The following is a 26,405-nucleotide window of genomic DNA, read 5'->3' as shown; positions in this document are numbered from 1 at the left end:
CATTTGATATAAAAGCCGATAAACATCTGCTGTATAAAAATATATAAGGTGAGCAGATTTTTTCAGCCAACCAAGTATTTACACCTTAGCTTCGCCACTGTTAACTTGTCCCTCAATGCTAGTACATATGAAACTGTTTCCTGTGCAGCATTGTGCATTAATCACTCTTTCTTTGCAAACACTTTGTTATGGTGGGCATCATGTCCAAAACCCATCATTACTAATTATGCTATTTCTGTATTTTTTATATTGATGTTGTAAACTACTTGCGTATGCAATGCGTTTTCAATATTCTACCATTATTCTATTCATCAAATTTAGGGAAATAAGTGAAGCAACTTTCCTAAACGTTGTCATGCAATAAGGTATAACATTATACATTAGTTTCTTCATAAAGGACTAGGGCCTGATTTACAATTTCAGAGGCCCAGAGCTTAATTTTCTTCATGAGGCCCCTTTTCGTGTATGACAACTAGATCTATCTTATTTCATTTAAATTCTGTCACCTATCTCCTTCCACCATGTATTTATTTCACAGAGGTTTTAATTAATTCTCTATTTTGAGGAGAAGGATTAAAAATAAAGTGATCCCTTAAGGTATCAGTGATTATGGCCACAAGACAGGTCAGAGCTGATTGCATTGGTTGTAGTACTTGTGCTGTCCCTTGTTTCCTCTGGTGCAGAATTCAGGAGTATGAAAGCAATGTTCATTTTTCCTAAATTATGGGCTTAGCCTTATACAAAAAAAAAAAAAATACCTTGGCTCTCCACAATTTAGTAGCTGTGGCGAATTGTTGTCTTTGTATGCCAAAATCTTTAGTAGTCTATGTTAAAACATTCTTAACTTTTTGAAACTAGAGGTCTCTGTGTGTAAAGGAGTTACTGCTAGTACCGGTAACATATGAACGAACATGTTTGCTCATTGATAAGCGTTGTTTGTCCTGTTTTTAAATTTCAATAGCTTTCCATTTTATTTTATTGGCTCCAAACTCAAATTTGCTCGGGAATTTCATTTTCAATTATGAACATTCCTATAAAAACATTTCAAGACTACCACTATACAACGATAATGGTCCTATACTAACAGAAATTGTAAGCTGCAAGGAACACAAGCACTAGGCACTGGTTTAACACTCAGTACAATACTGACAATGTTGTCTACTTTGTCTACTGTTACAATTTGAATAAATTGTACATGATAACCAACAAGTTGAACACATTAAACTCTGCAATCAACTTATGATTCTAAACTTAAATCAATAAACTGATTTTTTATGCGTTTTCTAACATAATACAGTAATTCATTAAGTAATTACTTATTTCCTCAATTCTGATTTTCAGTTGGCAGCGTTATTGTCTATTTCATTTTGCATAATTCATTTAAAAAAGGCTTGTTCCTGGATTTTGAGGCCCCCAGAATCATGAGGCCCTGAGCAGAGGCACCATAGGCTCTATAGGCCCCTCACATATGTTTTCCTTGTTTTCGAGGAAGGGCCCAGAGGCTTACACTGCAGCCTGAGGCTTATTGTGCTTTATCTCTCTTGTTCTGTGAATGGTATTTGTGGACGAATGATCATGCTCATGTAACATGTGTAGCATGCTGCACTGCGAACTTAACTCAGATTATGATAGTGATGATAATAACATGAGAATAAAATGATGGCGAAATGTGTCCTAGGTGGAAGAAAAAGAATTAACTTTTTTATCTGCCATTCTACTATCTGACTTATTTGAAGGATTTGTCATCTAATCTGCTGTCAAAAACTCTGAAAGTTAGAATTTATAAAACAGTTATATTACTGGTTGCTCTATATGGTTGTGAAGCTTGGGCTCTCACTTTGAGAGAGGAACATAGGTTAAGGGTGTTTGAGTATAAGGTTCTTAGGAAAATATTTGGGGCTAAGAGGGATGAAGTTACAGGAGAATGGAGAAAGTTACACAACGCAGAGCTGCATGCATTGTATTCTTCACCTGACATAATTAGGAACATTAAATCCAGATGCTTGAGATGGGCAGGGCATGTAGCACGTATGGGCGAATCCAGAAATGCACATAGAGTGTTAGTTGGGAGGCCGGCGGGAAAAAGACCTTTGGGGAGGCCGAGATGTAGATGGGAAGATAATATTAAAATGGATTTGAGGGAGGTGGGATATGATGGTAGAGACTGGATTAATCTTGCTCAGGATAGGGATCAATGGCAGGCTTATGTGAGGGCAGCAATGAACTTCCGGGTTCTTTAAAAGCCAATAATTAAGTAAGTCTACTATCTGGCCTGTCTCTGCCACCCTCTGTCCTCTGTCTGTCTGTCTTCGTTGTCCAATCTGTACTCTTGGTTTTTTTCTGGTGCCCTCAGTTCACTCTCTCTCTCTCTCTTATCTCTGCCCTCTCAATCCACTCTCTTTTCTGTCCACAGGAAATAATTCCATGACTCGATTCACACTGTGGCCTACAATGGTATGTGTATTTGTGCTGGAGACTTATGTTTACATGATCTGGAATTTTTTTTAGCAAATTCTACAAGGGTCAAACTTGGGAAATAAATCCTAACTGGGTTGAAACTATGGCATGTTTGTATTCTGGTAGGAGGGATTGTAGTATTACATTCTGCAATTTCTTACATAATTCATACCTGTACTAACCTCTTATCAGTATACAAGGATTGAATTCGGGATATAATCACAGTCTGGTATATACAGTCGCGAAGCTTAATACGTAATAAATATGCAAACATTGGGTAGTTGCTCACCACTAGGGTCGCTAACCTCATTACAAGCAATGCAAAATAGTACCGTCGCAGTCTATTGTTTCTAGCACCCTTAAAACTCAAGCTTCGTGACTGTATATAATAGACTGTGATATAATGTCTCACTGATTTCAAACTAAGACCTGTTACTATTTGGTCTATGGCCATTATGTTCGCAAATTAGAAAAAATATATAAAAAAAATATAGTTTACCGCTCTCCCTTCATACACATTATTGACTTATAAGTGTACAAGGTTCAAAGTCGGGAAATAATGCCGTCTTTGAGTTAAAACTATCGATATTTTCATTATTTAAGCTAATTTTGACATTATCCCTGCATTTTCTTTGCAGACCTACTGTATAGAGGCCTGTTATAGTCGTACAGGGCTCAAACTCAGCATACAATGCACTCACTGGGTTGAAAGTATGGGAGTATACTTCGTGTCATTGGCTCATTATAATTATATTCTATTTTGACGTTTTACTTGCAATTCTTTCATACTGATATTTGCTCTAAAGAATTACATTTTTACGGGCCTCGAATTCTGTTTGCTGTACAGGTATCCAGAACATCGTTTCAACGCGACTCAGGTGTTAAATCTATAAACTACGTCCACGATTTCATATATGAAACCATTACAACTTATTTCCTTTTCTAATACAAGACAACAGCCTTTCTCTCATCGCTACATGCATATATGCTTCATTTGTTTCACGTAGTACCTTGCGCACGTTCGCCATAATAATACCCCGGTCGTTGCAATTATACCCTTTTCCCTTTGTTGATAATACAATTGTGCCAAATACGAGGAAATATAATTATAATAAGTGGTATACTAATGAGCTCCATAATCTTAAACAGAGATGTCTATTATTTTATGATTTATATGTTTATCAAGGCATTGATGAGTTTAAAGATATCTATCATCAAACTAAAAAATTATATAAAAGAAATTTAAGGTGTACAAAAATTAATTACTTTTCAAATTTAATTAATGCTTCTAATAATAAAACCAAAATGACTTGGTCAATTATTTCTAGTCTTACAAACAGCCAGTCTAAATCTAAAGTTTCTTCATCAGATATTGATGCTGACCAATTTAATAATTTTTTTATTGATAAGATTAATTTTATTGTTAATAACCTCACAAAAAATCACCAAGCTCAAGATTTTTTAGTTAATAGAGTTAAACCTATTCAGACATTTGCTTACCCAGATAAACCTACTGACCTATATGTAGGACGGCATATATTTTCTCAATTTAAATCTATCTCTTTGACTTCCTACAAGTTGGCAGTCCTCTTGCTAATGTTATAGACATCTATTTAGTTGTTGATGAGACAGCCGATGTTGCAAGTGTTCATATCCTAGTATACTTGTGTTTGGAAGTTGTCTGTGTCTTGCCATGACAAACACTTTGTAAGTGTAATTTATTTTATTTACTTTTAAGTGGAACTAGAACTTTGTAATTTTATTTGTACACTGATAAGACATGATTACAACGTATTATTAAGTAAAATTGCAATTTATTGTGATTACTTCGCGTCTATAATAAGCTAAACTGAAGCGACCTATATGTAGGATGGTAGGATGATCCGCATACATTTCTGTTAAAATAATTTTGTCTTTTTGATATTTAAAATTCTGTAATCCAGCAATATGTATGTTACATAGTGAATAAAAGAGCAGATTTTCAAGAGCACCATGGCTGCAAACAATTTATCAAGAATAAACTCATCAGGTATGGCTTCAAATTTTGGCTTGGCGCTACAGACAATGGATTCGTCATTTGGTTTGAGCCATATCAAGGGCCTTCGATCCCAATAAAAGAAGATTATCAACATTACGGCTTGGGAGGTTGCATTGTGGTACAGTATTCTGACGTGTTAAGGTTTGAGCACCCTGATGCAGCCTATCACTTTTTCTTCGACAACTCTTTCACCAGTATTCCTCTATTTGTGGAGCTAGGAAAGCGAAAAATCAGAGCTTCTGCTACAATTTGAGACAACAGGAAGTCAAACTGCCCCTTGGTGACTACTCTTGAGATGAAGAAAAGATAGAGAGGATCTTATGATTTCCAAACAGCTGAAGCAAAAGTTCTCGTTTGCAAGTGGCACGATAACAGTGTCGTTACTGTAGCATAAAATGCCGTGCCTGTGAACGCACTGCAAAGTGTCTCTAGATATTCAAGACTTGAGAAAAATAAAATTCAAATTTCTCAGCCCGGAAATATATCTATCTACAACAAACACATAGGTGGAGTTGATTGTGCAAATCAGAATATATCATTGTATAGAACTATCATTCGTGGTAAAAAATGGTACTTCCCCATAATCATGCAGTGTATTGACATGGCTGAGCAAAGTGCATGGCTTCTCCACAAAAATAATGACGGAAAGCTGGATCATCTGGCATTCAGACGACAAATAAGCGCTCAACAAAAAGAGGCCCAAGCAAGGCATTGCGAATGGAACATGCAGATTCGAGATACAACATGCTCGAACATTTGGTGCTCTAACAGAACTGTCAAACCAGGTGTAGAGTGTGTCATCAGAAGACTTCCTGTAGGAAGGAAGTGTGGCATTGGCTTACATGTCAAGTGTTTCTTGTATATCACACTAATGTGTAGTAAATATTCAGAACTTCCCATGTATGTGACAGTATATTTAAATGATCACTGTGATTAGTTAATTTTCATTTTCAAGTTAGAATATTGCACAATTTACCGCTGAATAATATATGTGGATTTATTATGTTGCAATTCACAGTAATGAACACTGAATGTTGATATTATTACTTTGCTCACTTCAGGAGTATATAAGAGAAAACAATTTGTTTTTACAGTTTATAACATATTATCACAAGAATGAGTTAAAGTATTCAGTCTAAAATTACACTGTTGCACTATATTATTGTAGTTTTGATTTACATTGAGATCACAACTCGTTTTATCTGCATTCGCTCCTACAATTTGGACAACTAATGCATATTGCCCATACGTTCTCCCTATATCCTACCGACCTATATGTAGGACGCCACTTATTTCAAAACCCAATGCCATGATTACACAGTGGTTGTTAAAAACTATATAAACGAATATTTTAAATACATTTTATAAGATATGATGAAATCCCTAGTGAGAAAAGGTTCAGGCTTATCTGGGTTATTTTGGTGTTGATGAAATTTATGATGTTATTTTAGGTATGAACAATAGCTCTTGTCTTGATGTGTATGGCATTAATTCTAAAATATTGAAGATTGCTTCGGTCTACATTATTGAGCCTCTTGCCCATATTTTTAATTGCTGTATAGACTCTGGAGTTTTCCCTGATTCTTTTAAGTTTGTTAAGGTAATTCCTATTTTTAAAAAAGGTTGTACAAATGAGATATCTAATTATAGACCTATAAGTATAATACCTACTTTGTCGAAGGTTTTTGAGATTTTGCTTAAGAAACAAATCTACAATTACTTTGAATCTAACTCTTTGTTCACCAACTGTCAATATGGTTTTAGGACTTTACATAGTACTGTGGAGGCGGTGGTGTCCTTTGTTAAACGTTGTTTTGTGGGTATTGAAAATAGTTATCATATTAGTAGTAGTTTTTATGATTTCTCAAAGGCTTTCGACACAGTTTCTCATGAAACTCTTTTACTTAAGCTTAAATATTATGGTTTTAATGGTCTTAGTGTAAAATTTTTAGCGTCTTATTTGAATGATAGGCATCAATCTGTTTTGGAAAATGGTAAAAGGTCACAGTATCAGGTATTAAAACATGGTGTGCCTCAAGGCTCAATTTTGGGACCTTTATTGTTTATTATTTATGTTAATGATCTTCCCAACTATATTCGGGATGGATGTTCTGAGTCTTTCATGTTTGCTGATGATTTAGCCGTTAATATTATTCATATTCATATTGTCTATGGAACTTGCTGATGTATCAAGTAGGGTTGTTGATTGGTGTAGTGCGAATAACCTTATGATTAATTCTAACAAAACTGTTAAATTAAACTTTGGTATTAATCGTCTTACTACTGTTAGTAATACTGCTGTTAGGTTTCTGGGCATCTTTCTTGAGCCTAGAATGGGATGGAAATCTCATATTGACTATGTTGCTAAGAAAATAAGTAAAGACCTATATATGTTAAGGTTGTTAAGGAATAATTTACCTAACAAGGTATTGTTTACAATATTTCATAGCCATATACAAAGTCATTTACATTATGGTATTATTCTTTAGGGGTCACCATACTTCTGCTCAAGCTCTTTTCATATTACAAAAGAAAGCTTTAAGATTAATTCATGGAGTATCAAATACGACTCATTGTAAACCTCTTTTTATAAGGTCACAAATTTTGACATTGTCGTCTATGTATGTATTGGCCTGTCTCTTTTACATTCGGAATAACATTAATAATTACATAGCATGTATTTCTGTTCATAAATATTCTACAAGAAATAATACAAATTTATATATTGACAAATGTAAATACAGTATTACTCAAAACAGTTTTCTATTCTTTGCTTTAAAATTATTTAATAGTCTACCTGTTAATATAAGGAATCTTCCATTCCGAGTGTTTAGGACACGAATTAGGACTATGTTATTGGCAAATCCATTGTATGATGTCGATGAGGTTTTTAATATTCATGTATCTTAATTTGAATCCATTGTATGATATTATGAATTTTAAATTGTATATGACATGCCATATATGTTCCACATGTTTTTGCAAAATAAACTATCTATCTGTCTGTCTGTCTGTCTATCACAAACACAGAATAAGAATGTGAGTAACAAACAGATTTTTTTCCACTATGGCAACAGTGACACTTTTTTAAGACAACATGAAGGCATAAGAAAATTAATTGTCGCATCTAAGTTACAAAACTGCCAACAATAAAAGAATCGCTCTTGAAAACTGTTGTAACTTTGATACCACAGTGTTCTACTTGATTTGAGAAAAAGTATAAAACAGAAAACTGAAACATTGCTTACAAAATTGTAAATTTGGCCAAAAAATATGGCAGTATTCTAGGACGAAAGAACATAAAAGAACACATTAAATGACATACATAACTATTTTTTTTTTTTTTTTTTTTTTTTTTTTTTTTTTTTTTTAGTTACGACACTTTTCTATTTCGGGAACGCACTTATTTTCTAAAGGAAGCAGCCTACATTCTTCTCAGAAGTAGGAGAATAATTTTAAGGTGTTCGGGAAAAAGCACCTAAGTCAAAAATGGTATCTTTATTGCATTAATCAAAAGTGTAGGTTATATCTCACCTGCAGTCATAAAAACTTAAGTCAATATTGAAGTATATGAAGGAGAAAAATGGATTCAGAAAAAAAAATCGACCCATTATATTTTGCCTAATTTATTGTAAGACAAAAACACATAAGTAAACTTAAGAGTTTATACCAACAGCTTCCCACCGACTTAGGTGTTTAGTTCAGAACAACTGAATATTAGCAGAATTATCACCTCACTGAATACCAGTACATTATTTTTCCTCATTGCCCACACACTTCAACCTACAGGTCACTGATAAGTGGCATTTCTGACATTGACCATCATCTCAGCTCCTAGCACATGCAGATGTGAAGACAACAGAAACAATATGTATATCAGAGGCAAATTGTGTGTTTCTTTGGCTTTATTGAATTTCAGACAAGAAGCTAGTCGTATTAACTATGAAGGTAAGGTATTAATATAAAATTTGATTTTCACATATTTGTAGGTCTACTAATGAATAATATACTATGTTACGGTATATAAATTCATAAAGAACAAGACTTTTGCATTGACACTGCCTAGATGGAATATTCAATGTACCGGTAATTAAAACTGAGAAAATATTTTAAAGTTAAAATAAAATTTCAGAAAATATTATTATTATTATTATTATTATTTTATTTTTATTACTATTACAGATGAGACTACAGGTGAAATTTCGAAATCAACCAATTTTAAACATGAAGCAAAAGTCCTAATATGAAGATAAGTGATTAATATGATATTGATATGTTCTATATTAATAAGTATATGTGTTATGCTATAATGCTACATCAAATGTTACATTGAACTCAGTCCCCAGGGTGTTCACTTATTAAGAACAATAACTTTTTGCATTCTCATAGCCTGGATGGAAGATTGATTATCATTCAAACTTAAAATACGTATAAGTGATAGCAGTTTATTATTATTATTATTATTATTATTATTATTATTATTATTATTATTATTATTTCAGGTGAGGAGACTGCAGGTGAAGGTCCGAAATCAGTTACAAAGAATGAATTTTGGCCAACTGAGAACACTTCTGTGATGGCTAGTAAATCTTTCTCTGAAATGGAGACCAGAACTTTCGTAAGTTTAGTTGACTATGATAGTAGCCTATAAGTAATGATTTTTCGTTGACGACTATGGTAATGATTCCACCTTTAATCCACCAAAAGTAATAACTAGTGATTGTTCAGATCAAGAGGAAAGACAGTTCCCACTTCAAAGAAATTCAGAATTGCAGAACGAAGTCAGAATTTGAAGAACGATCCTAAATCATGGCAAAAAAAAATCCAGAGGAAAAAGAATTCTGAGAAAAGGACATAGAAATTTAGGAAAAGAATATGATACTGCCAAGGGTAAACTTATTGAATAACGATGCATGAAAGATTTGCCACAGTGTAGAAATAGATACTTACTTATGGCTTTTAAGGAACCTGCAGGTTCATTGCCGCCCTCACATAAGTTTGCCATCACTCCCTATCCTATGCAAGATTAATCCAGTCTCTACCATCATATCCCACCTCCCTCAAATGCATTTCAATATTATCCTCTCATCTACTTCTCGGCCTCCCTAAAGGTCTTTTTCCCTCCTGCCTCCTAACTAACACTCTATATGCATTTCTGTATTCGCCCATATGTGCTACATGCCCTGCCCACCTCAAACATCTGGATTTAATGTTTCTAATTATGTCAGATAAAGAATACAATGCGTGCATTTCTGCATTGTGTAACTTTATCCATTCTCTTGTAACTTCATCCCTCTTAGCACCAAATATTTTCCTAAGAACCTTATTCTCAAACACCCTTAATCTCTGTTCCTCTCTCAAAGTGAGAGTCCAAGTTTCACCTGGTCGAGGTGAATTCCACCAAGTTGGTGACCGGGGGATGCAATGGTGGCTCTCATGCTATTCTTTTTGAACATTATTCGACTATCACCACCCACCCCTTTTCATCACTCTATTTCTCTTCGATGGCCACCATTGCATGTGGAATGCCCACCACATCATCACAGCCATTTTCATCCTTGCAATCCTGCTGTACGGATTTGCCACGTCCGCCTTCAAGACGGCATTTGTTGAGAATGCCTGATTAGGCCTCATTTCTTCCTCTACCCCTATATGGAAGTTTAGGTGCCGAGCCCAGCAATTTAGATGGCCCAGTGACCGACTCTGCTCGCCAGAGCAGATATATCACTCCAACATGTTACTGATGACTAATGGTTGTCGCAGTGTTATCAACCACAAGACCCCTGAAGCTGTGCAGTCTCGGATTGCTCCGGCTTTGGTAGGTGAGTTCGGAGTTAGCTGAGTAATCCTGCGGTTGTGTTCATTGTAGAGTGGGGAGCCACAGGCGGTTATTCCCGTGGTAGGGGCATAAAACTGCGACTCACCTCTGGTGTAAGACCTGCCATTAGGTGTGTAATGTCCAGTTTGAAGGGTAACTTGCGTGAGGTGGGTTGCTTGGGATTGGGCTGTGGGGGTCTTCATAGCCAGCACAGACCACAAAGAATTTTTAGGTGTCTTTTTTCTTACGCCCTCCCCCAGTGGCATGCTAACGCCGATGGTTCCGTGGGGGGGGACCAGATCAATATGTCCTCGCGCTCCTCTTCTCCCCCACAAAAACAGCAATAAAAGAAATAGAAGTTAGCAAAACACAGTACAACTGGTGGTAATATGACGAATACTGCAATGGACTTGGACCCTGAGAAAGTAACAGTTAAAATGCCGCCTCCAAATTTATTAGGATCACCTTGGATGGAACCGAAAAAACTATGAAAAACATCAGTCCATTTTACTTGAGACGCGCGCTCGATGGACTCGTTGGCAAGGTCAGAAATTATGCAACTCGACTCCACAATGGCAGTCTCCTCATTGAGAGTGCATCTGCAAAACAGAGTGAGATGCTGTTGAAAGCAAAGTTGCTGGGGTCATACCCCATCAGAGTTGAACGATACTCCTCGCTGAACACCACGCATGGAGTTGTGCATACGAATTCTCTAGATGGTATGTCCTATAAAAACACCCAATTAGAGCTGGTGGAACAGTCCGTGTCCAAGGCTTACCATTTACTGCGTAATTGGGATGGACGGACTGAACCCCTGAGCACAGTCTTTCTGACCTTTGAAACGTCTCTCTTGCCAGCATACATCTTTGTCGGGTACGAGCGTGTTCCTGTTCATGCGTATGTGCTGAACCGAATGCGGTGCTTTAGGTGCATGGTTCGGACGTAAGCAAAAACGTTGCACTAACAATATCATATAATAATAATAATAATAATGATTTATTTTAGCTTGTAGAGTTAAGGCCATAAGGCCTTCTCTTCCACTCAACCAGCAAAAAGTGTGCAAAGTGCGGCGGTGTTGACCATGGGGATTCCCCATGTGCCGGCGCCGAGCACTGTGTGAATTGTTCTGGGGATCACGCCTCTAATTCCAAAAATTGGCCAAAGTATATGCTGGAGAAGACGATTCAAGAGCTTCGAGTCCGGGAAAATATTACGTTTTTCGAGGCTCGTAAACGTATTTTAGATAAAGAAAAAAAGGCAATGGAAAAGTCGAATGCATCTGCTGCAGAAAGCAACAGAGGGAATTGATGTCACTACGCAAACGCCACCTCTTACAAATATACCTGGGAAGCGAATTGAGATCGTAACCCAGACGTATGTATATGCTGCCACTTAGAATGCTGAGTCAGACGACACCTGTGGGCTTGACATCAGGCCTTAACATTCCTAAGAAGATCACTGCCGTGACAGCAAGAGAAGGATTCCAGGCCTGGTAGAACACCAGAACGTCGCACTCCTAGTTCGGGTGGCGGGTCGAGATCACGCTCTCGATCAAGATCACGATCAGGAGTGCGACGAACTGCAAGTGAGTCACCACAGTCGAAGACTAAGCAGTCTCACTCGAAGGCAGCAAATCATACAAGGGATGATCCCCTGTGAAGCCACCATCATAATTTAGCTCCTCGTGATGATTTATATTGTACAATGGAATATGAACGGCGTACACAGCAGATATACAGAACTACAACAATTGATCTATTATGAGAACCCTGCTATTTTATATCTTCAGGAGACACACCTCCGACCTGAACACTCCCTGAATATTTCAGGATACAATGTTTACTGGTACGATCATCTTGCCGGTATTCGGGCCAGTGGAGGTTGCGCCATCCTACTTCGGCAAAGTATCTTTTCCTCTGTCATCAGTATTAATACACCTCATCAGTGAAAGGGTTGTCCAAAAAGATGTTACCACTTAGATGGGATTTACTTTTATTTGAATAACACTATGTACACAAGTCCAAACGAATTAACACACCATGTACACAAGTGCAATGAAGCTAGTGCACTCCATCGACCTGTACTCCTTCGTTCTCAATGCATGTGCGAAGTCTTTTGACCATACAGGCCAGCTCTTTCACACATTTCCATAGGTATAGAGCGGACAACTGTTTGTATGCATTCTTTAAGGTCATCAATGTCAGTAGGTTTTGTATTATACACGCGTTCTTTCACCATTCCCCATAGCCAGAAATCATAGGGTCAAATCTGGTGACCGTGCTGGCCAAGCCAAAGGTCCACCTTGTCCAATCCAACGTCTACCAAATGTTTCATCCAGGTAATGTCGAACCATTAAGAATAAATGTAGTGGTGCACCATCTTGCTCGAAGTAATCTGATGTTAAGATAATAATAATAATAATAATAATAATAATAATAATAATAATAATAATAATAATGGTTTATTTTAACTGGCAGAGTTAAGGCCATTCGGCCTTCTCTTCCACTCAACCAGTATGATAGAAAATTACTACAATGCTGTGGATGAGGGAAAGATTATCGATAACAAAATTGTGCAACATATCTAGGTAAGACTCTCCAGTTACAGTCTCACCATTGAAAAAATATGGACCAAGTACTCCAAACTTCGAAATATCGCACCATACGTTAACTTTCGCAGAGGATCATGTGTGATTTCTGAGTTCATATGTGGTAACATCTTTTTGGACAACCCTGTATAGCGGCTACAGTAACTTTACCTAGCATCCAGTTTTGAAGAGTTTGTGTCTATATGCCCTCTGATATACCTTACACAGTTAATGATGTGGAACATATTCTACCGCAGGTACCAAACCCATATTTGTTACTGGACGATTTTAATGCATTTCATCACTCTTGGGGCTCTAATTCTATCGATGACAGAGGAAATAAAATAGCGGAGGTATGTACTCGTCTCAATCTGATTACTCTGAATTCCGGGGAAGTAACACATCTATCCTTGACTTACAAAACTTTTTCCATGATAGATATCTCCATTTGTAGCCCAGTTTTGTCCACGCATTTCGAGTGGTCAGTTATTCATGACCTACATGGTAGGGACCACTACCCCATCCGAATACATATATCCGTTTTACGCCCTGCGGAATCTCGTTCTCAAAACTGGGTTATTAAAAAGTCGGACTGGGTCGGATTTTCGGAGTCCATTTCATTCGATGATAACAGGCATGAAAGTGTGAACTCCGTAGTAGACTACTTTTCAAATGTGGTGATTCAGTCGGCAGAGTTATCGATCCCCCGGTCGTACTGTAGGCCAAAACGCTAATCTGCCCCCTGTTTTTTTTTATTTTTTTAAGTAGGTTATTTTACGATGCTTTATCAACAGCTTAGGTTATTTAGCGTCTGAATGAGGTGAAGGTGATAATGCTGGTGAAATGAGCCCAGGGTCCACCACCGAAAGTTACCCAGCATTTGCTCATATTGGTTTGAGGGAAAACCCCAGAATAAACCTCAACCATGTAACTTGCCCCGACCGGGAATCGAAGCCGGATTGACGCGCTGACCGTTACCCCACAGGTGTGGGTCTCCTGGTGGAAAGATGCCTGCAGAGATGCAATCCGAGACCGCAAGCGTGCCTTACGTCAATTTGAGCGCCATCCCACCCAGTTTAAACGTCTTCGAACCAAACCTCGTCGCACTGTGTGCGATGCTAAGAAGACGTCCTAAGCAAACTACGTCACTTCATTGAAAAAGAACGTCTAGCTATGGGACAAAGTCCGCTGAATAATGGGGAAACGTAGTTATGTAATTCTGGGCCATCTGAACAATGGACCGTAGAAATTGCTGAAATATTCGCTAGCTCATTTGCACAGGTAAGCAGCTCAAATAATTATGACCCGGAATTTCTAGAACTCAAAGATGCTGCGGAAAAATGAAGCCTCAATTTTAAATTAGATAACACAGAGTATTACAATACACCGTTCACATCTGAGGAGCTGGAGGTGGCACTAGACACATTCCCTGACACCTCCCCTGGCCCTGATAACATCCATAACCGCATGCTTCACCATCTCTCACCAGCTGGAAAATCCTTCCTGTTGACAATGTAGAACAGAATCTGGACTGACAGGATATTTCCAACTTCTTGGCGTTCCGCCATTGTTATCCCAGGCCAGAAACCGGGAAAGGATCCATCTTTGTCTGGAAGCTACAGACCAATATCTCTCACCAGCTGTGTATGTAACGTTATGGAAAAAATTATAAAGCAAACGCCTGATGTGGGTACTCGAACTGGAAAACCGATTATCTAATATCCAATGTGGTTTTCGTAAGCACAGATCAGCCACAGACCATCTTGTTCGGCTTGAGACCGTCATTAGAGATGCTTTCCTCACGAAGGAATATCTTGTGGCAAACTTCTTTGATTTAGAAAAGGCTTACGATACTACATGGCGTTATGGAATTCTACAAACTCTGTATGATTGGGGACTTCGTAGTAATCTACCAACGTTTATTGCGAAGTTCATGGCAGAGCAGTGTTTTCGAGTTCGAGTAGGCACCACACTTTTTAACTAACATCTCCAAGAAAACGGCGTTCCGCAGGAGTCTGTATTAAGCATTCTTTTTTGCTTTGCGATCAGTGGAATTGCCCACTGTGTGGGTGGAAGAGTATCTTCTCTGCTGTACGTCAATGACTTAAGTTTGTACTACAGCTCTCGATATCTTCCATCTATGGGTCATCAAATTGTGATCACAATAGGCTCTTTGCAATAGGTTTAAATTCTCCACTCTGAAAACGCAATTTGTCCACTTCTACAACCATCATGGACTCCATCCATATCCTGAACTGCGTCTTAATGGAGTGAGTTGCAATATACAGACTTGGGCCTTATCTTTGATTATAAATTAACGTGGGAGGCGCATATACGTGATTTCAGAAAGTGTTGTCAAAAATCGTTAAATATTTTACGCCTTTTGTCAGGGGTTTGCTGGGGTGCAGAGTGCATAGTGCTTTTACGTCTTTATCGTGTTCTTATCCGATTGAAACTGGATTATGCGTGTTTTATTTATGGCTCAGCAAATAAGTCGAAGTTACGTCTCTTAGACACTATCCATCATCATGGGATAAGACTCGCTACAGGTGCCTTCCGAACGAGTCAGATATATTGCGAAGCGGGAGAACCATCACTGTATTGGCGATGTAATGTCTTATTGTGCTCATATGCTATTAAGCTTCACTCGCAGCCTGAGCACAATTCTTACGACTTCTTTCACCATTCATCTCTTTATGGCTGATATAGTGAAAATCCAGAGAGATTTCGTCCAGCAGGTGTGAGATTTCGTGAACTGCTCTCTGAGCTCAACATCTGCCTTTCATCAGTTCGCACACTGGAATATACGACTCCACCGTGGATTATGAGATATCCCATGTTTTATATTAGTCTGAGCTGAAATTTTAAGAATTTTACTCCATCTTTTGTTTATAGACTTCGTTTTAGTGAACTTTTATCACAGTTCCCAAATTATTAATTAGTTTTTACTGACGGATTCCGGATAAATGATTGTGTTGGTTGTTCCTTTGTTGGAAATGGACAGATATTTAAATATAAATTGAGCCAATACACCAGTACTTTTACAGCTGAAATATATGCTTTTTACAGGGCTTTATTGTTTTTAATTAGACAACCGCCAGGCAAATTCCTTATCTGTTCTGACTCTTTAAGCGCCAGTGTCTGAATTCTGATGATCGCTTGTGTTGAGAACCCAGGAACTTTTCCACACTCTCCTAAGCTCTGATTGTGAGATTGGAGTAGTGTGGATTCCGGATCATGTTGGCATCTCTGGTAATGAGGGATGGTGCTATGAATGGATCTGAGGTGTATTGGCGTGAGAGGTGGCAAGATATTCAAAATTACCTGAAACATACAATATGCTGGCAGTGGGAAGGAGAATGGTCTGCACAAGAGGGAAACAAATTACGAAGAATAAAGAATACTGTCCGAGTTTGGGATTCGACCACAAGAACGTCACGACATGAAGAGGTTTTACTCACCTGGTTGAGGATTGGCCACTGTTATCTGACACATGGCCATCTCCTACATGGCGAGCCTCAGCCGGAGTGTGATATATCCACTTACGGTGGAACATTTTCTATTGCATTGTAGAAAATATGACAGTGTCTGTCGGCAATATGGAATTTGCCCAACTCTACATGATGCTCTTGGATATGATTTTAATTGTACAAATGCAGTTCTGAGATTTTTAGCTAGTACAGAACTTGACAGGGTGATTTAGCTTTTTATTGACTCGTTTTACTTATCCTCAGGACCCCTTTACATCCGCAGGTCACCTTTGTTGTTTAGTATATGTTTTTAACAAACTTGACATTCAGACATTATACATCCGAGTATTTTAGAAATACGCCAGATAATTTATTTCTGGTGGCATTTGTTTTATTATTCTATTGTTTCTCTTTAAATACTAGCTAGGGTCTAAGAACTACTCACTTTTATGATTTTTATGCATCACCTCGTTGAAACTGCATTTGCGTACCTTGTCAATGGTTCTCAGTTCTTTTAAGCATTCTGATTATTGTACTGTGTTTCTGTTTTGTGAAGGATTTTAGATAAGGGCGCAAATAGCCATAGTAGCTGACGCGCACTTTTTAAACCCCACTAATTAACTTTAATATTTGTCTGATGAGCATTTTCTTGAGTGTTCTATGCTTCTCCTTTCAACTGGTTTGTAATGAAACAGTTTATATGTTATTGTAAGTAGGTCTATTCATTCTATGTGTTCTCTACATTTATTATTGTAGTCTTCTGTTTATTGAGATATTTAATTGTAATTTTTCTCGTGTAGCATGGCTATACTTTTATAAATAATATCGGATACAATTTATTAATTTCTGCGAAGTATGAGGGTCATGGGAACTTTACATTATTGTTGTTATTGTTGTTATTATTATTATTATTATTATTATTATTATTATTAACTCTGAACAATTTTAAATTAGGTGACTACTGAAACGATTGTGAAAGAACCACAAAGAGAAATAATTCCCTATCTAATTTAAAATTATTTATTTTTTTTAATTTCAGAATTTGTCTCTTCCAAATGTTACAAATTAATCGATTTTCCAGCCACCGGCGTAGCTCAGTCGGCTAAGGCACTTGCTTGCTGATCCGGAGTTGCTCTCGGACGCGGGTTCGATTCCCGCGTGGGCTAATTACCTGGTTCGGTTTTTTCGAAGTTTTTCCCATTAATGCCAGGTAATCTGTGGCGAATCCTCGGCCTTATCTCGTCAAATACCATTTTGCTATCACCAATCCCATCGACGCTAAATAACCTAGTAGTTGATACAGCGTACTTAAATAACCAAGTAAACAAATAGACTTTTTTCCCATATTCACATATTGACGGTAGCACACAGCAGCATAACAACATGTTGTAACTTTAAATTCTATGGTTTAGTACATATATTAATTTCTACGGCTTTCAAGATCAAAGCATTGTAATATTGAAGGCAAAAGGCTTAAAAACATTGCATTATTGTGAAACAGAAGTCTTCTATATTATGTTCAACCAATTCACAGAATTATTTTAGTTGTGTTGTTCTGAGTGTAAATACATTTGTTGTAAGAAAAAGTGGCCGCTCTCTAGAAACAAAGTTCCCTTCGGGTATCTTCGCTACAATTTGGAGACAGGCAATGTTACATGTTATTGGACCACACTGCCTGATATCTAAAGTTATAATTAAAGTAGTCTGTGTGTTGTTTTATAGCTTAATGGTATTCCGGTCTGGTATTCGTGAGGTCCTGCATTCAAGTACAACATAGTGTCTTTTATGTTCTTCTTTGTTTTGTTTTTAAGAGAGAGAGAAAATATACTTCGGAATATGTATGATAAGAACTTTCTTGTGTTAAATATTATTAATGTACAGGAGCAATTATGTATATAGAAAATATACATAATTGCTCCTGTCTCTTTTATGATTATTTTAGTAATTAACATCAGGTGCATGAATGTATTATGCCATGACTTTATCATTATTTATTATGATATTATGGCTGCAAATGGGAAGAAAAAAAGATTTTATTCTCAACAAAAATATCTTTCGTGGCAAAAACAAAACAATCTTACTGGCGTCTGCTTTAGAACATTCAAACAATTAAACGTTCAAAAAACGAAACAAAAAGCCACGATTCAATATTTAGCCTATCTTTCCCATATCTCGATCACATCTTGCAGTCCAGTGAGCATGGAATCTACTAGTCTTTGCTAATAGTGACTGTTCTCAGACACATTCCAGGCATCCTGGACATACAAACATAAGTGTTGTGCTCATGGACAGGTATTTCACTGCAAACCCAGCATTCTCCAATCTTTCCTATTTTCTGCCTTCTTCTTAGTCTCTGCATATGATCCACATATCTTAATGTCGTCTATTATACTTCTCAACCATTGACCCAACCAATTCCTTTTTCTCTTTCTAATCAGTTTCAGCATCATTCCTTCTTCACCCACTTTTTCCAACGCAACTTCATTTCTTATTCCATCTGTCCACTTCACACGCTGTTCTTCTCCACATCCACGTTTCAAATGCTTCTATTTGTTTCTCTTCATTTCTTCGTAATGTCCATGTTTCTTCCCCATACAATGCCACACTCCACACAAAGCACTTCACTAGTCTCTTCCTTAGTTCTTTTTCCAGAGGTCCGCAGAAGATGTTCCTTTTTCTATTAAAAGCTTCCTTTGCTCATGTTTCCAGTTTTTCTTGGGAAGGATAAATGCGGTAACTTCCCATTGCTTTCCGCACACCACTGTCTCTTTCGCATCTTATTAGATCCCAGGGTCCCAAGCGTGGAGATTAGGAGCGTGGATTTGACTACTTGGACCCTCCGGACTTCACCGAAATTCACTGCAAGGGTTAAAATATGTTAGTTCTATCAGGATGTTTGACCCGATCAGAGACCAGGAAATCCCAATTTGCCTTTGCCCCCTGCATCCTGGACTATCTTCTATAAATCATCAGAAAATCTTGGAGGGGGATTGGGCCAATTTTTCCGCAAATGTTTCTATGCTTGAGGCCTCGTAGTTCAGTCGGAAGAACGTCGGAATTTAGATGTCAGCGTCTCAGGTTCAATTCCTCGTCAGTTCTTTTCATTTTATTGTCATTCAAGATAGTATAATGTAAAAAGAAAAAACTAACACCAGTATTGTGCAACTGTATTGTTTCAAACCTAATATTAAATTTATGTTATTTATTTCGCTAAAGAACGATAACTGAATATAGGTAACTTGAAAATTATTTATATCGCTAAAGCACGATAACAATATAAATAACTTGAATATTATTTATACATTATCACTAAAGAACGATAACAGAATATAAATGAAAATATCGGTTTAATTAATATGATATTATATAATATATAATTACTTAAAGAAAATAACCTATTTTACAAAGAAAATGGTTATTTATATTATAATTACATAAAATAAAGATTATTTATATCGCTGAAGGACGGTTAAAAAAATAGAATGAAAACTTGAACAAGGCCCGAACTCACAACCTTTGAATCATTAAGCAAGCACTCTACCGCTGGTCTACGAGACGCAGACATGGAATCATTTCATAGTTCCGGAACTGCTTCTACAAGGACATGCATCGTGTAATATCGCAGTGACACAAAGTAGAAAATATTCGCTGTTCACGAGTGCGGCCACTTTTTTTTTTGGCAACTGTATATGGAATTTATAGGCAATGCCTAAAGTAGTAATACTATTTTTTTATATTTTACTATAGCCAGCACATATTTCCTTGTGTGCGTCGTAGCAACTTCAAAATCTCTATCAGAGTTATCCAAATGTAAAAGTTCTTCCTACAATTAGACATTTTTATCATGGAAACAAGAACGATGTAATAATAATAATCATCAACGTACAAGGGGGAATCTAGAAATGTATGTGGTAACACAAACACCAAAGGCAGGTGCAAGTACTAGTAATGGTGTTGAACGTTGCTACAAGTGAGAATGAAAGGAATAAAGATGTGAATACCAAAGTGTGTGTAATTTTAATATAAATCTCATTATGAAGAACATAAAAACAAAATAACAGCTTCTCAAAGTATCTAGTTCTTGCTCTCCTGCAGGTTTCAAATGTGTAAATGACTGTACCGGAATATTATGTGTGCAAACGAAAATGATTATTTAAAAGTGCTTTCCTAGAAAAACATTTTCCACAAATAGTACACTTGAAAGGTTTCTCGCCAGAATGCGTACGTGCATGCAATGTGAGAGTACTAGATTGCACAAAGCACTTCCCACAAACATCGCATTTAAATGGCTTGTCACCAGAATGCGTACGTGTATGAGCTATTAGAGTACTTGACTGTGCAAAACATTTCCCACACACATCGCATTTGAATGGTCGCTCACCAGAATGCGTGCGTGCATGAGCAGTGAGGATGCAGAATTGTACAAAACACTTCCCACAAGCATTGCATTTGAACGGCTTGTCACCAGAATGCGTTCGTTCATGCACTGAGAGTGATCCCGCCTTACAAAAAGATTTTGTACAGATACTGCATTTATATGGCTTCTCATCTGAATGCGTACGTGCATGTATTCTGAGTGTTCCCGACCGTGCAAAGGATTTCTCACAAATATTGCATTTGAATGGTTTCTCGCCAAAATGCATTCGTGCATGAACTGTGAGATCACCCGACTGTACAAAACATTTCCCACAAACATCGCATTTGAATGGCTTTTCGCCAGAGTGCGATCGCGCATGCACTATAAGATAACCCGAATCTACAAAAGATCTGTCACAAACATCGCATTTGAATGGCTTCTCGCCAGAATGTCTGCGTGCATGGACTTTGAGAGATCCTGCTCGTGAAAAACATTTCCCACAAACATCGCATTTGAATGGCTTCTCGCCCGTGTGCGTACGAACATGAGCTTGGAGATGCTCTAATCGTAAAAAACATTTCCTACATGTATCGCATTCAAATCTCCTTTCGACGACATGGGTGTGGGTGCGTAAATGCATTCTGTGGCTTTGAAGAGACTGTAACAACTTGCCACAAATATTACACTTAAAGGAACTTTCATCTGGTTGACAGTCAGACTGTGACTCCATGTTCTTTTTTCTAAGGAATTCATCATAAATCTTGGGTCCAGGTGTACTTTGTGTGACACGATTCTCTGAGGCATACTTTTCCGGTCTTATGCTCTTCATCCATGGCGTTTCATTGTCGTCAGTGTCCAAAGTACTGTAATCGAAAGATCCCATTAGTGAAGTAACAACCATCACTGCAACAACTGCAATCAACATCATCACTAAAAAACGTGCACTGTTTAAAATGCTACTCAACTCTGAAAAGATTGTGAGGATTTTGCATCGAAGTTTTCGTAAGGAATATTGGAAAACTCTGATACTAGAAGTGAGACTAGCAGATTAAGGCAAAAATACAGACACTGGAAAAAACAGTAATTAGAGTGGTCGCATGAAGCTGAAAAATATGAATCAGGCCTTGAAAATTTCGCTTGTGTTTACTAATAACTACAAATAACGAAAGACGCTCATTGATAATTTATTGGTTTTTGTTGGAATCTCGGTGCATGGTTAGCCACAAGCTAGAGCAACGGTTTCTCAATGTTTTTTAATAATGTACCACTATTTCTAATTCAGGACATTAGTTGTAACACTAACCAAATTTATTATGTGAAAACGTCATGTATCGCTCTCGGGGTCATTCTATGCTCTAATACCAACAATAGATTGATGTATTTAGGCGTATTTAATTAAGAAACTGTTCCTCTTTTAATTTATTAGAGTGTTCCATAAAATATCCAGAGTGCATATAGGCATGCATAATAGTAAATGATTAAATGCAAAAAAGAAAAAAATAAATAAATCATAAATACAAAATATTCCTGTTCAAGCTAGAATCTCTAACTGAAATAAACGAACGCAATATCAGTGTGAAGCTTGTGCTTCTTTAGCAAAACTCAACTTCTTTATATCAGGTTTCAATTGAGTTGATTTGAGTCTAAAGTCAGTTTCAACATTAAACTTGTTCCTGTAATAATTTCTTAAATAAATTAGAGAAGAGAACTCACATTCACAAAGGTAAGTAGTTGTGAACACCATATCAAATTTTACAGCTTTTTCTGAGATGAGAGGATATTCATTTCCGGTATTAAATCAATGCTCTTGATCTCTTTGTCTCAGACTTCCACCACAAGAAAACTCTCTTTCTCAGAAGTAATTACGTATGGATTCTGGCAAAATTTCGTCAATAGAAAATGGGTCACTAATCCAAAATTCTAAAGTTAAGTTTCCAGGAAAACATACCTTGAAATCTGTGATTAGGTTCCCACAGTGCTTCTTTATATTCGCTGTCAGTTCTCTATTAAGGAGAATATTATTTTCATTTAACAAAGTATCCAACAATGGTAAGGAACGTGTTTCTACAATATATTTCTTTAATTACGAACCCCAGTTTTTATAAGTGCCGTGATTTTGCTCAACCAAGAATAAATAATGAAGTGTTTGCACCTTGCAAACTCTTATTCAACTGGTTGAGGAGGAAAATATATATTTGCCAGGTAGGCCAATTGGACAAGCCAAAGTTCATCAGTGAACATTTAAATCTGAAAAACTTAAAACTTAGTTGAAACTTTAAGTGTTATAATTTTAATGAGGTTATGTACCTTATAATAGACGGGTCCCGTTTCGACATTAATGAACAAGAACAACTACTCTGAAGAACTAACTACAATAAACTATACAGCACAAGACAACGGATATAACCCTAAATAATAGACACACTAATAAAAAAGGCAAAACAAAAACATAACAAGCCTACACAAACAACACACAAGAATAAATACATAATATTAACATATCACAATACATACAATATCGCAACTTCATTCAGAAAACTAAAATACAAATAGCATATAAAACAAATAACACAACAGAGAAATATCTAAATAATCACATCAAACATACAAAAAAATATAATTTAACGGGGATTTACAAATTAAAATGCAATAGCTGCCCAGATTTTTACATAGGACAGACAGGAAAATCCTTTCTAACAAGGTACAATGAACACATTAAAGCTATAACTAAACCCTACATCACATCAAATTACGCAAATCATATTACCAACAACAATCACGACTACAATAACATAAAAACAGATATGGAAATACTACACATCACACCAAAAAGTCCACAGTTAGACATAGTAGAACAATACGAAATATACAAGCACACAATCTAACTCCCACAGCATATACTTAATACACAATTACAATTCAATACCCATACATTATTCGATACCATAATACATGACATACAAACAACCATCCCCCACCATAAGAACAACACATCCCCACCCCTACAACTGACGAATGCAAATGCCGGAAATCAAGATCAAGTGGAGCAGCAGTAGTTTGAAAGACACTGAAGAGGACACCACACCGGTCTCGAAACGGGATCCTTCTGTTATAAGGTACATAAGCTCATTAAAATTACAGCACTTTTAAAATTTCAAACAAGTTTTAAGTTATAAACAAGTGTTAACGTGAACAAGAAACAATGAATTTAAATCTGAAATGTCAGGGAGAAAAATAATCACTTTTGACTGAAGTTCAAACAGACAGTTCAATATATCCCCTTCAACAGCCACCAAACTTTGCTATGAAATAAAAGTGAATTATGCTGAGCACCCATTTTACTCCACAGAATCGAAATTAGTCGTGAGTTCATAGCTCTGGATTTAATTAAGTTGACACTTCTCACCACTTCATTAAAAACTGTCTTCAGATCAACTGACTAATGCCTTGTGATGAATGCCACAATGTACAAGTTTAGCCGATTGCGCAGGGTTTTCAAATCACAGATTTAAAAAGTAGGTTACAGTTGAAATGTTATCCACTGTTATTATGAATTTATTTAGTACTAAGCTGTGTGTTTTACTGGATGTTATTGCACTAACATTGATGAGGTCTGGTGGAATTGGCAAACAATTAGATATATTAAAACCACAGTATAGGTATTCATACAGTAAGGAAATTTCGCCACTTTTTCTTTCAGACAGACATGTGTGCGCATACAGCCAGCGATCCAAGTGACAAATAGCTAACACTATATTGGAAAACTCAGCTATTTATGTTATGATGATGATGATGATGATGATGATGATGATGATGCAGAAGCAAAAGATTTATTAGAAAAATTAGGGTTTCGAAGGGACTGTACTGTTTAGGGTTTAAAATGCATTAACAATAAAGAACGAAGCTCAATTGCATTTTGTTCCTTTCCCAAAAAAAAATCATACAAATTTTTTAGTGTAGGCATTTTGGTTTATGCTTGGCATGTGTTCTTAACATGGTTAAGTTTTAGGTTTTTATCTTTTTATTTCGTTTAATTGTTAAGTTAAATTCTGCTATAATGATTTCAGAAGTAAAAAATAGTGTTATAAATATTCCGTGAGAGAACTTGCTAAAATAAAATACAAAATATTTGAGTGCAAATTGCAGTCCATGTAGGGAACACTTCGACAACATCCAGTTTATGAATTGCAATAAGAACTTATTAATTAAAACTACTAAAACTGAGCAGGATGGCTCAGACGGTAACATTTCGACGGTACCATCGAATAACATTGTAACTGACAAAATGAACTTTTTCAGTAGGATTAAAAGCAACTTTGGATTGTTGTGAAAAATCAGGATTTTTAATTAGGTCTCATTTGTTTACATTTTCGTTATTGAAATGGACGTCCTACTCTATTGTAATGATAGCATTTCTCTGACATCATTTCTTATGTGCGTATTGTTACTTACAATACTGAAAGTTTAACACGAATTCCCTGTAAGAATATTGTATGTGACATACAATAGTGTTGCTTGCGGAAGAAGGCACAATAATGTCACCGTTTACAGTTAAAAACATTGTAACTACATTGCTATAAACATAAATGTACATAAACATTTACAAAAATATAATAATATGTTTCACAATACCACTGATTTTAAAGTTATTCATCACTTTCACAATTTTCAGCAATTTCGCTGGTTTTAAGTCCCTTGTAGAATCCATGATAAATGCCAGGAATGTGGGGATGTTTTTCATCACACAGTAATAGCAGATCATTCAGTTTACCTTGGGAGATGGGAAGTGGAGCAGTGTAAGCACATTTGAGATTGATATCCTTCCAAGATTTGCGTCTTCCTCTGATTTTGTGCTGTATGTCAATATTATGTTCATGCTCATCAAAATGATTGTATTTTATGAATATCTTCTTTCCTAATTCTGGAACAATTCTAACTTGCTTAACTTTCAACCAGACTACTTTTTCTTTTCTTCTGTCAAATTCCAGTTGCCCTTTTCGTCAGTGATTAAAGACTTCAAGTTTTTAAAATCACTTTGTGCCATTTCAGTTACGTCATATGGGTTTCCACTTGTTTTAGCCATTTTCACTAGCATTATCCATTGTTCAGGTGTAAATATTGTTCGTCCCTTTTTCCTTCGTTCAATTAAAGCATGTATTGAATCTGCTTCATTTTGTGTGTGTCCTTTTTCCAGAAATTTATATGTAATTTTAACATTGAACTTCTCACTTATAAATAAATAAAGAGCAAAAATATACCTGTTTCTGTTCTGTCCTTAACAGTTATCTGAGAAAAATATGAATTCCTTTATATTTTCATTTTCATTCTTCTTTCTTTCTATCCACTTCAATAGGAAACTACCAATTTCATTGCAGCCCCTTTTTGCAATGGACTCATGCCACATGAAACAGTACCCTTTATTTTTTCCCAAATCATAGATTGTAAAATTGTAGGTAGAGTATTTTCTTAAGTAACAGAAGATGCTAACATCGGAATAAGGGGTTTGAAGAACTTTTTGCAAATCAAAAACTGCCGCACATACACTTTTGTCATTCTGAGCTTTCAATTTATCACGTTCTTTCATTTCACGTACAACATTTTTGTTTTTTATGTGTCCAACATGAGAATCTTCCAAACTGAGCTTCACATCTGCACTTGCAATACTGTAAGTATTACAT

General features: G+C 36.5%; 1 protein-coding gene across 18 annotated transcripts in view; it reads right to left on the bottom strand.

Annotated features, from left to right (window-relative positions):
* Nucleotides 1–26,405, bottom strand: part of LOC138700128 (zinc finger protein ZFP2-like) — a 133,929-nt gene that overhangs the window by 15,435 nt on the left and 92,089 nt on the right. For 3 of the 18 annotated variants that reach the window (XM_069826482.1, XM_069826483.1, XM_069826484.1), the window contains one exon: nt 19,641–21,590. The exons of 1 other annotated variant lie outside the window; for it this stretch is intronic. In XM_069826482.1, the coding sequence (XP_069682583.1) occupies nt 20,498–21,590 (1,093 nt within the window). In that variant the 3' untranslated portion in view covers nt 19,641–20,497. Of the gene's footprint in view, nt 1–19,640; nt 21,591–26,405 lie in introns of those variants that run through there. 14 more of the 18 variants (XM_069826481.1, XM_069826478.1, XM_069826479.1 and 11 more) reach the window with 7 other exon arrangements.

The sequence above is a fragment of the Periplaneta americana genome, chromosome 5, assembly GCF_040183065.1.
Source record: "Periplaneta americana isolate PAMFEO1 chromosome 5, P.americana_PAMFEO1_priV1, whole genome shotgun sequence".
Lineage (NCBI taxonomy): Eukaryota > Metazoa > Arthropoda > Insecta > Blattodea > Blattidae > Periplaneta > Periplaneta americana.
This window is presented reverse-complemented; position numbering and strand designations above follow the sequence as displayed.